Raw genomic sequence first — 12217 nt, 5'->3', positions numbered from 1 at the left:
TTGCTGTTTCTCCTTCTGTTCCAGAATGAATAAGGCTTCTGTATCTCATCACCAGCAGCAAATAAAAGATCCAGATGGTTTGCTTATATGCTTATATTTCTGCACACAGTATGTACAAAAGGAGTTAGGAGAATACGGATTAAAGGGTTGGATCCATAGATTAAATGCATCTAATCTGGTTTCCCACCACCAGAGTTTGCCTCTCTGAGAAGGGAACATCCTGCACATCTCAGCTTTGGGAGGGTGCTGAGGGTTCGGGACATCCTGGCTGAATTGCCACAGCAGCAAGAGACGATGAGAACTCGCATCCTGACACTGGGCACGCTGGGAAAGCTCTTAAATCCTCTTCTCATGCATTCCCATGGTGAGCAGAAGGGAGCTGGTGAGCAGCTGTGCTTGCAGGCAGCGGCACCCGACCCAAATAAATTCAGGGGTTTTATGAGTTAAGCATCAAAATAAAAAAGAAAATGCAGCATTTAAGTAGAGCATCTGATAATCCCCTGCTGCGGCGAATGTTGATTTAAATATAACAGAGTCTCTGCTGGCACAGGCTGGATGGGACCGGAGCCATTTCTTTCACTATTGATGCAGAGTTGGCCTAGAGAAGAGACAGTTCTGGCTTTCAATCCCCACAACAGATTCTCCCCATAGATATGTTTATTAATTGTGTGCAATAGAGGCCTCATTTAGCTCAGAGTGTATGCAACGATGCAGTTGTACAGTGTGGGAATCAGCTAAACTGATGAATCCGTGCCCGCTGGTTCTGTTTGCTCGGCTGCCAGTGGGCACCTTGGGCCTGATTCTTGTATTGCTGAAACCCTTTCGCTCCACAGGTATCTCAGGAACCATTTCTGACTTTCATTGGCATGATGAAAATGAGTGGGTGTGTGAAAATGTGTGGAAGTTTCAGCTGCCACCGCGTTATCTACGGTTCTGTAACCTTTTGCGTGTAGGTTCACAAAGACGTTCGAAGGCGTTCAGTGTGTCTGGTCCCGGGCCAGCCAGGCCAGGTCGCCCAGCTGCGTTTTACAAAGCTCAGCTTTAAATCGATACACAAAGTGCAAAGCAACGGGGTTGCAAGCTGTGAGTTTCTTAATAGGTATTAAGCCCTCATCCTTGAGAAATACATGTTGTGCTGCTACTTTCTGTGTATTACAGTCCTGCTATTAACATGATATAGTGCTGTTCGTACCTATTACCTTGACTATATAAAGCAACTTTGCTAAGATTTCTTATCCGTAATGCTGGCAGGTTGGTAACCCTAATCACACCTTAGTGTTTTCCTCTACTCTTGCCAAAGGATATTTTTCTTTCTATTAATTTTACGAACATACTGAGCACTGCAGTCGCTGCCTCTCAGTGACACAATCATTTACTTCCAAAGTGAAACAGTGAAGAATGTGGACAACTTGATTCTGTCATTTTATGCAGCTCTGTACCAGCTTAGGTGTAGCATCTGCAATCAATGTGACTAATAGATCCTGGTGGTTTGCGCCAGAGTCAGCAAACAGGATAAATTACAACATCCTCCTTGGTTCACTGATGCTAATTCCTCCTTACTGTCTGGTCCTTGATGGTCGTGATGCTGCACCCTGCGACTCTTGGCAAACCAGGCTTGAACTGCAACCTTGAAAATACTCGGTCAATATCCACTTAATTAAGTTTAGGATAATCTCTGTTCTGAATGTTGTACTTTATTAGTGTTTCAGAAAATAAAATGACCGTTTTGGAGCAGGAGCAGAGAAGCGCTTGCTTTTGTAGCCAGCAATCTTTCGTTGTGGTATGTCGGGGGCACATTGCTGCCCCCACTGATAAAAGGGCTTTACATTTCTCAAGTCATCATAGGCTGTTCCTCTTTAATTCAGTGGACCCGATAATCAGGGTTTTAAACATGTATGGAATTGGATAGTGAGCTTCCATCTTTTGTACTGAAATGCACCATCAGGAGAATCTGTCACCTTCTTGAGACCTGAGTTTAATGGGAACTTAGTAGGTCTTCAATTTGAAGCAGGGTGTGAGACTGGTAATCCTGTAAAACGGAGCACCTGCTAAAAGTGCCGTGGAAACGCAGACAGTGGCCTGTGGCGAATTTAATGAATTCTGCCATCCGTGGTACTTACTGTGGATTTATACTTTTCCTTCGAAGTGCCTTAGAAGCCTTGATATCAGAGCTGAGTGTTTGTAGACGCCAGGCTCTCGAATGAATGACCGCAGCGCAGCGTTCGGCTCAGCAGCCCCCGCTCAGCGCTTGCAGGATGTGTGCGGGGCGCTGGGACCCTTCCCGACACGGGAACGCGGCCGGGGCGCAGCACTGAGCGCACTGAGATGCACGAGCTGCAAAGCTGGGCAGGACCTGACATGGAAATGTATCCTAAAGCCCTGTTATTAGAAATAAATACTCTCTGAGCCGAGATCTCTGCGTAGCTGGTATTTGAGCATCAGTGGCAACTTGCAGCTCTTGCCACATGTACCGTCTGATTCTGGTGTTTTGTTGTAGGGGTTTTTTTGTAATAAAAGGGCAGCTGTTGTGCTAAACTATTACTGATGAATGTAAACTTGTGTTGAGTGCTCTGCAGAGGTTTGTGGAATACTCTAAAATATCTTTATTATTTAATATATGCATAAATTTAAGTTTTAAATGTTCTGTATCCAGTGCTACTTTTTCAAATGTTTAACGCTGATGTTGACATTTTAATGGACTGCTGTAGATGTTCCCGTGAATATCTGCAGGAGTTCCGACGCTTTATTTACCGCTATAGCTTTTAATGGAAATGTAAAATCATTTCTCTTCTGGGCAGTATATATTCCATTGCAAACGCATCAACAAAATGTGAAACCCACATAAAATTCAAAAGCTGCGAGTATTCCAAAAGCAGTGAGAGTCATTGCTGCCTGTTTTACATAGGCTTGTGTATTTATGGGACTTGTACACATACAGTAAAATCGAATATGGCAGGATAATGGTATTGTAGTAAACCACTACGGCAAAAAAGGCTGGTGAATTATAGACTTCAATGAATCTTGTTTCTAGTTATAAAAACAGAGTATGATTACTAAATGCAAACAGCAGGCATTTTATCCAGTTAGTTATAGATCTTGGCTCTTGTGTCTAGAATATCAATATTTGCTTCACTTTTAAGGTATATTAGTTACAAATAAAATAAATGTGTTTCATTTTTCACCAAAGACATTTCACTTTCAAGACTGAGATCGGGTATGTGCAATACGTCTTAATGCTTATTTATCTACATGTAAACTCTTCCGATAGACTAGATGTACTTTTAAATAGCAACTGCAGCCAACATTGATGGTTTGAAAATCATAAAGTTCTGGGAAGCTGTGAGAAATGTACTAGTTAACTTAGTTAATCTGTGATTCTGTGACATGACGGCACTGACTGAGGAGTCCGGATCAAACGAGCTTCCCTTTAACCTCTAACATACCCGACCAAATGAAGCAGAAAAGCCCCCGAACGTCGACTCTGCTCTGCTGAAACCACGGGGCCGCTCCCTTGTACCGGAGTCATTTCTTCTCCAATTTCATTTGCATTTTAAAATCCTGCCCTTTCTTTTCATCGCAGACAAACACACAGAGACACGAATGTGCGCTGTTCGGTTCAGACTTTCAACTGCTTTTAGGAGCAACTCAATCACATTCATTTTCCATCCTTTACGCTGTTATTCTGGGCAATACATGACGCGCTGCTCTGGACCGACTGCGTTCAGAGCACTGACACTAATAAAATTTAGGGCCTCTTTGTTCCGCAAAACATCTGCTCGATTAAAGCTTTTTTATTTAAGCCTGTGACTCCTTCCTAGGAGCACGGACAACACAAAAATGGAAGCGAGATTTAGTTCATTTTCTATGCTGTTTCATCTTTGGTCACATGGAGTATTCATCCCTTGCCCTCCTCACCTGTTTTCTTTGAGAGAAACTGCTGCTTCGGGATTATCTTCCTGTCTTTTTTCCCAAAGTGCTTCATCTTCAACACCCGGAGCCTTTTTCACTCGGAGCCGAGCCATGTCCTGCCGTGGTGCTGGGGAGCAGCTGTGGCGCACAGCACACAGCGCACTCAGACTCTGGAGCCTCAAACAACACGTTTCAAAGGCAAAAAAGGCTTGTGATTATCAGTGCTTGTAACAACCGCTCGAACGCTGTTGCTCAATCTGCTAAAATAAAAACCTTAGATTTCGCGGCTATTCTGTGTAAGCGGGAAAGGAGGAGGACGTGGTTTTGCATAGAACCAGTAGTGTTTTCAAGCCGTTGCAGGCGTTTCAGTGGGTTTGTTGGCTGTAGGGTTCAGGGCAGCACTTTGCTCGTTGGCTCTGCCGTCCCCAGGGGCTCTTTGGGGTTACAGCCCCTCTCGGTTATTCTGCCGCTGCGCCCTGTGAACGCGTTAGATCTGTCACTTCATCTTCCCCCCGCACCCATTACGTGAACAAAGGCATCTGTCAACTCTCCTCTTGTCTCCTCAGTGATATCTCCAGGTGCCTCTTCTGCTGATTTTGTACATTTTGCAGCTATGGGAAAAACTTAGTCCCAGCATATATCCCCTTTATTTGAAAAAACCCCTGGATGTTGTCTCCAAACCCGGTATAAATGCTGCATTTCCTGCAAACAGGTGAGCTGTGTACTGTGTTTTTCTCCAGTAGAAGAAGCTGATTGTTTTCCTTCTGAGGTTTGACTTGTTGAAAGCAAATCAGAACACCCAGGATCTCCCGAGGTCGTGAAATAGAAATGCCGGAGCAAAACACTTCGGAATTAGATTGTTAAAATGAGAGGGAAAAGTGAGATAACTTTGTAGTTCCTCTGAATAGATAATTCCTTTTTATAAAGACATGTGCTTTGGGGCTTTTCTTTTTGATGTGCTGTTTTGCAGTGGCATATATTTTTCTGGTACTGTTTTCAGAAATGTTCCTAATTTTGAATGCTTGAACATGAAAGGCTAAGTTATAAGACTTTATCATTATGTTTATAATTATAAATAATAAACGTAATTGTGCGAGAGAGTCCTACAAGGGTTTGGAAACCTCACTGCGGTGATGTTGTGACTGAGGCAGCTTTATGGATACTGGGCTCTATTTACTGTATCTGCTCGGAGGAGCCCCTGTCGCCTAATGGATACGGCCCTGGGCTCCTAAATGAGGGATCGTGGGTTAGTGTGTGTCTAGGGACACAGTATAAACGTTATACATTTGTTAACTAACAGATCTGTTTGGTTTTAGAGTTTAAATACTTTTGCAGTGTGTAAAGAAAGAGGATTCATTAGCAGATCTAAAGGATGTTTCTGTTGGCAATAAATTGCCTTGAGATCAATGATGGGAGGTGTGGGTACAGATGCACCTGGGTTCTTGCAGTGCCGAGATGTTTGATCAGAAGCCGTTAGGGGTGCACGAGAAGAGATGCTCTTCATTTGTGCTCTTTGTTTTCAATTATTGTCAGCTTTCTGTGATGATTTTCTTATCTCTAAGGCTTTGGTATAAATGTGATTCTGCCTATCAGGATGTCACCTTAGCAAAACACTGTAAACATAATTTCCAATAATCTTATCTCAAAATGTTTTTTCTGGTGTCAGCTGCACTTTTAATTACTTTCCAAGTGTATGTGCATTGAAAAGCAAATCAACGGGCACCGGCGTGGCCACGAGCAGCTCTGGGACCTCGAGCTCTTTATTTCTAACGCTCCTGACCCGTGTGCACAGGGGCTGCGGTTGCTGTGTGTCCTGCATTCTGAGCCGCCTGGAAAAGCGAAGCTCCAGATGAGTCCCGTCCTTATGGCTGAGCTCTGTAGTCACGGACCTAGGAGCTGAGTTCCAACTAGATAATGTGTTTCTGCTTTCCATCTAATAATTGAAACAAAGTCATTTGTGTGCACTGCCCCCCTGCAAAACTACCCTATAAGCCCACATAATAACCTGTGAGTTTATTAGTGCTGATTCATTCATAATTTTTGCATGGAATATTGCAATTAATGGTGGCTACTTATTCTTCCAAAAGGAGGAATAAAGATAAGCCTATTTGGAGATCTGATTACCTCTTTAACAATAAGACAACGTACCATTAGCAATGGCGTATTTAGCAACGAGTTTTATAAAAATGTTTTAAAATAGCACGTCTGAGTCAACTCCTTGCCCACCTTTAGTATTACAAATGGAGACATGCCCACAGGCTGTCACTTTTCCCATTGTGCTTATTCAAATGGGCACTTTAATTTCACTTTGACTCACGTCAGCCCCGTTCCCCTCCTCTGGATTTTGCAGGAATGTCTGTTTTGGTTGATTTTAAAGCAAACAGAACCACTCCATCCAGCCGGACTGGGCTCGGCTCGGACTCCAGACTCCCGGGGGGAGAGGATGGTGCTGGGTTCCCGGGCAGTGCGGGTTCATGGAGCACACGCATCGGCTCCGTGTCACAGCCAGTGAAACACCAAACAAATCGTGCAGTGGCAGAATGCGGTGCTGGAGTTCTCAGGTGATCCCTCTTGCAATAACTGAGCGCAGCTCTTCAAAGAGAAGGTTCCTGTGCAGCCAACACAAGCCCAGGCTGATTTATGAGTTAGTCAGGGTTAGATTTATGTAATGAGATTATACATTCAATCTAATGAAGGAAAAATATGCTTACCAGAAGACTATGACAGCGCCGTGATTAAACGATTCGGTAACAGTATTCCCTCCGTGGATTAATTTAAAAGAAAACAGCAGGTACGGCTGACCTGCTTCTGCGTGTTGGTAGCGATAGGCTCCAAGCAAGGAAGATTAATGGGCTTTGATTGTGTTGATAAAATAACTGTGTGATCACAAAGGTAGATACGAGCGGTTTGCATCCAGCAAACTGGATTTTGTTTCTTATTAATCTCCTACAATGATTTATGCTGATGGAGGTTTCTCCTACTTATTTGAGTCTTAGTGTAGTAAGTGAATAAGGCTGTACAGAGATGCGCTGCCGTCTCACTGCATCACTGTCGGTGGCACATCTGTTCCTCCTGTGACATTGAGGAACGTTCCTCCAGCTTAGACACACTTGAATTTTTAGAAACAGGAGTTCCACGCTAGATCTGAAGGGAACTGGAGGAAATGCATCTACCTCTCTTCCACCAAACAGGACTGGTCACTGGAAAAGCCACTTTTAATACGGCTTTTAAAAACTGGAGAAGATGAGACCTAAATCAATGATAAAGTAGAAAGAGCTCTTCTAGCCAGCAGCCTGAGCTGATTGGTGGGAGGGAAGGAATATTCTTGCATATGCTTGAGAAATAGATGAACCACTGACAAAAACGTGGGGTTACAAAGCACTTCATCTCAGGTCATTGGTTTTAAATGAACGGCATCAGGTGTGGCCACATATCTGAGAAATGCTGTCCCTGTCACCCGTGACCCTGCTGTTCGCCTGTGGCTGTGCCCAACCTGAGCGCCTCAGCCGCTCCGGGGACGATGCTGGAGCTGTATTCAGTGCTTTGTATCTGAGGAGAAAGAGTTCGCCGGCCCCTGTTGTAATCCACCTCGGTGATGGTGTGTTTAACTGCTTTTACTTGATAACACTGTAAGCTGGTCTTTGATAATTGCCTTCTGTAATTGGAACAAATTTACAGTTATGCTAATTTATCTGCTGCCACCCAATATGTAGTGGCTGAGTTAATCCATATCTGCCCCTGCATTTCTTTTGTAGATTATTATGTGATTAGCCTTTGTTAGAAATTGACGGGGGTATTTTAATTCTGAGCAGATTTAATTTCAGGGGAAAAAATCAGACATCTTTATATAAACTTAGAGCATATTATAGCAGTTTTTAAGCCTAGTTCAAGATAGAAATATTTAAGATCTTCATACAGACTAGCTCTTCAATAGAAATGTATTTCATTGTGTTAGAAGGCACGGTATGATCTCCAGTGATGATAAAGGGAGGGACGTGAAATGCTACTGGAGGCACTGCAGACACCGTGCCTCATTCCACAGGCACACAGTGTGGGGTTCTCTGTTACACTGATTTTTCTTGGTTGTTCTGTGTGTGCGCTGAATTTCTCCAAAGGTTGCACCCAGTAGCAACAACCTTTTGTCATCGTGATCCTTTAAATTTATGAGTTTATCCTATAAATTCATCCCTTAGCTCTCCAGCTTTGAAAGCATTCATCTGCTGGGGCACAGGCGGTGAGTGAGCCTGGCTAAGTCTGGTTTTAAAAGGGAGGGGGAGGCTGGAGCTGAGCCTCCAGACAAGCAGCAAAAGGCAACGCGTGCCCTTGCTTACAAATCTTCTTCTGATCGCACGTCTCTCAGCGCTCTCATGTCTATGTTCTGTCTGCTTAATGTTCTCCCATCACTCTTTTAAACGCTTTTCATTAGCATAAAGGTTTTTCGCTCACCAAGGCGTGCAGAGCACGCGGCCAGCTGGAAAAGGGACTCCAGCAAAGCCAGCCCAGTGGCCCAAGGGCCTCGAGCCTCCGGGATCCCCCTCACTGCCCCCCAAGAGCCCCTGACCTCACCAATGCTAAATTGTATATATATACTTGTGAAATAATGAACTCTGGTTACTAGACACGTTTGTCATTTCTTTAAACATTACTATGTTTGTCATTACACTGCACATAAAGTGAGTTTAATTCTGACTGCGACCATTGAATTTCTGTCACTTGATTTATGCTACTGCTGCTGTTCCATAATTTAAATTGCATTCCTCGTTCCTCTGCTGAATCCCCCTCTGATAATTAGTATTAAAGTTAACTGCAGAAGGGAAACCGAGTAGTAAATGGATTACTTGATTGCTCCTGATCTCACTCAGTCCGAAGGGGAAAGTAATCCCTTCCAAGAGACGTTACTGGGGGGCAGTTCGGCGTTGCTGGGTCTGGTTACTGCTGCAGAGCCAGCCCTGCCCATCGCGGTCCATCCTGGGGCTTTCTCTTCTGAATTTGTTAATATCTATGTTTTTGGGAATCCCATCCTAGCTTCATTTTTATTGTAATGTTTGTAATAAAGACTGCAATGACATTTATTAATTAAGTAACTAAAATATAATTTTGCAGGCTTCCTGCTCCATCTTTTCCTACTTCCTGTTGTCCCCTCTCCATCCCTCTGCAGGTGGAATGGCTGAAGAACGAGGAGCCCATCGATTCCAACCTGGACGAGAACATCGACACCAGGGCCGACCACAACCTCATCATCCGCCAGGCACGGCTGTCGGACTCGGGGAACTACACCTGCATGGCCGCCAACATCGTGGCCAAGAGGAGGAGCATGTCAGCCACCGTCGTGGTGTACGGTCAGTGGAAACCCGCGAATTACGGGAAAAGATGTGTTTGCTTCTATCGCTGGAGTACTTCATCTTTTTAACATACAACTGGTTCTAAATCCAATGGCTAATCTTTCTGTACAATGAATTTCAGATCCGTTGCTCAAGGCTGGGATCACTTGCTTTTACAGTGGTCAGAATGAGGAGGTTTTTGTTTGTGATGGATTCTCACAAGTTATGTCAATAACAACAGTCCTTGCTCCAGATATTAAGATCCAATTATAAGCTAAACCGCATAACTAAGCCTTGCTTGTATTGGAAACCCTGGAGCGCATGCCTAGGGAGGACTAACTAGTGAATCCAGATGTTCCTCAGCAAAGGACAAAAGAGCAGAACCTTTGCTTTGCCACCATCATCTCTTGCTCTCCACGTTTATATTATTGATGGAGGCAGAGCGTTCCTAAATATGTTTTTTAAACTAAAGAAGTCTTGTTTATGACTTAAGCAAAGCATATTTTATGAGAATGGAGGTGCCTACTTTTACCTTCCTCTCAGACCCTACCAGTCGTTGCACTTTGTGTTTTGCAGTTAACGGGGGTTGGTCGTCATGGACCGAGTGGTCGAACTGCAACGCACGGTGTGGCCGGGGCTGGCAGAAGCGCTCACGGACCTGCACCAACCCGGCCCCGCTCAACGGAGGTGCCTTTTGTGAAGGGATGTCGGTGCAGAAAATCACCTGCACTTCTCTTTGTCCCGGTGAGATATGCTCAGGCTACTCTGGAATCACTTGAAATGCCACGCTCACGGCAGAGCTCTTTGAGTCTGAGCCGCCAGGCAGACAACTGTGCTTTGAAAAACCCACTGAGGTCAAAAAGGAAACGGGAAATACTTGCATCCTTGTTTCAGCTACAGCTCAGAGCCTTGTGTAGGGTCACAGGCACCTGTGGCCCGATCTGCCGCGTGTGTCGCTGTGACTTACGCTGAAGGTAACTGAGCACTCAATCGCAGACCAGCAACTGGTTCAACAGGAAATATTGAAGTGAGTGGAAGTGTAGGGGAAGGGTGGGTGATGTTAGGAGCACCAGAAACACAGAACGGGAACTGTGGAATCTTTCTCGTTTGGGAGAGGCTCAGAGACAGCTCTGAATCGCTCACAAAAGCAACATATTGATCCGTGCTCTTGCTCTGGCATTAGCCTGAGGTCTGCAAGGCCAGCTCTGCTCTTTCTGTAAATGTCAGCATCCTTTCTCCGGTAGGAAAATGTGTGGCCTGTTTTAAGGCAGAACTTGTATTGAAACATTAGAAACTTTCAGCTAGGTGCCAAAGGGTGTGTTTCCTCCTGCAGTTTTACTTTACTATATTTGCAGAATGTTATATACTGGTGCTGTTTTAGAAGCTTCCATGTCGCATGCTTGAGGAGTTACATTTTAATATTGCATTTCATCTTCACATCTGATAAACTGTATGTATTTCTCCTGAGAATTACGCTTTGTTTTACTTGCTGTGACCTGCGGAGAGACATGAAATGAGCACGGCAGGCTCGCTCGGCCGCAGCGGGTTGATGCCATGCTGATTTCTCTTCCCCGCTCAGTGGACGGCAGCTGGGAGGTGTGGAGCGAGTGGTCGGTGTGCAGCCCCGAGTGTGAGCACCTGCGCGTCCGCGAGTGCGTCGCGCCCCCGCCCCGCAACGGCGGCAAGTTCTGCGAGGGGCTGAGCCAGGAGTCCGAGAACTGCACCGAGGGGCTCTGCATTCAAGGTGAGTAACGGTCGGTACTGAATTGGGTTTAGGAGATATGGCCTAAAATGTGCATTGTAATCCAGGCGATGTGGCAAATCCACCACGCACCCGTATCGGCAGAACTCTTCTGGCTGAGATGTCACTGTGAAAAAATAGATTATTTTCAGTGTTGCATATGGCATGTTTGAAATCTACGGTGGTTTCTGAGTCACTGGATTTGTGTAGCACATACTTTACCTCTTCATTAGCAGATGATTCTAAAAATCCAAATGAAGTTTTTTTGCAAAATGTCATTATAATCACCTGCTACAACATATCTCGCAGAATGTACTACTTGGCTTTCTTATTCTTTCTCCCTCCTATACATTAAATGAATGCCCTTCCCTGCAGATGGCTTGATAAATCCAGAATCCATTCATGTGTCCAATGAGCACATCCATTGGAAGACTGTCAGAGGATGCACCGAAAGGGGCGTGCGAAGCCGCAGCTGAGGTCTGCACACTTACTGCGACTGTCTCGAGTCGACTCACTGTCTAGTTGGCTCCTCCTGTGGTTTGCACCACAGTTAATAAAACGTGGCCCTGTTCAGGTCACTGTTTTCCGAGAAAGCACCACTGCAAGGTGGTGCCCATTCCTTCCACGTTGTCCAGTTACGTGTCAGCCTTGCGCTCATCTTCTGTGTTACGCTTTGACTTCAGAGGTAGAGGAACACATGCGGTATTGTGCTTATTTTAGTAGCCTGAAAGGAGCCCGTGGCCTGGGGAAGAGCTGTGGTTATTAAGCACCAAGAGCCACAAAACACATTTTACTTGATGGCAATGGCTTAATTCCATGGGGGAAACCACTGCGAGTCCTTGGGTCTCGTGGCGCAGGGGTTTCAGGTGCAGACTCTGAGCGCTGTGTCACGGGGGGTCACTCGGGTTTTGTTGGTGCCTTCTCCAGCTGTTCATTTCTCCATCCGCCGCCTCTCTGGAGTTCACCCAGACAGCAGCTACAGGCAGGTGTCAGAATGGCCCTGTCGTGCTCTGCCCAGTGGTCACTTATCACTTTAATATCAGCGCAAATCCTTCCCAGATGTCCCAGAAGTGCAAATGTTGGTGCTGTGTTTGGTGCTGCCCTGAGTACTTACAGTCAGGTGCTGTCCCTTCGCTTTAGGTTTGTACAGCCACTGCTGCAAAGAATATTATTATTAATGAACCGCTAAATGATGTGACTAATGGCACTGCAGTAACAAAAGAAAAATGCCCCAACAAGTTAGAAT

The 12217-nt window shown here is 45.1% G+C and overlaps 1 protein-coding gene across 1 annotated transcript in view; it reads left to right on the top strand.

Moving 5' to 3' along the window:
• Positions 1-12217, top strand: part of UNC5D (unc-5 netrin receptor D) — a gene marked incomplete at its 3' end in the record, with an annotated part of 73961 nt that overhangs the window by 42877 nt on the left and 18867 nt on the right. Inside the window, exons 5-7 of the mRNA XM_080360132.1 lie at positions 9068-9248; positions 9807-9974; positions 10810-10974. Coding sequence (XP_080216258.1) covers positions 9068-9248; positions 9807-9974; positions 10810-10974 — 514 coding nt within the window. The remainder of the gene's footprint in view (positions 1-9067; positions 9249-9806; positions 9975-10809; positions 10975-12217) is intronic.

This window comes from Nesoenas mayeri (genome assembly GCF_963082525.1).
Source record: "Nesoenas mayeri genome assembly, chromosome: 27".
NCBI classification, from domain to species: Eukaryota; Metazoa; Chordata; class Aves; order Columbiformes; family Columbidae; genus Nesoenas; species Nesoenas mayeri.
The sequence above is the reverse complement of the archived record's forward strand: the minus strand, read 5'-3'. Positions and strand labels throughout refer to the sequence as shown.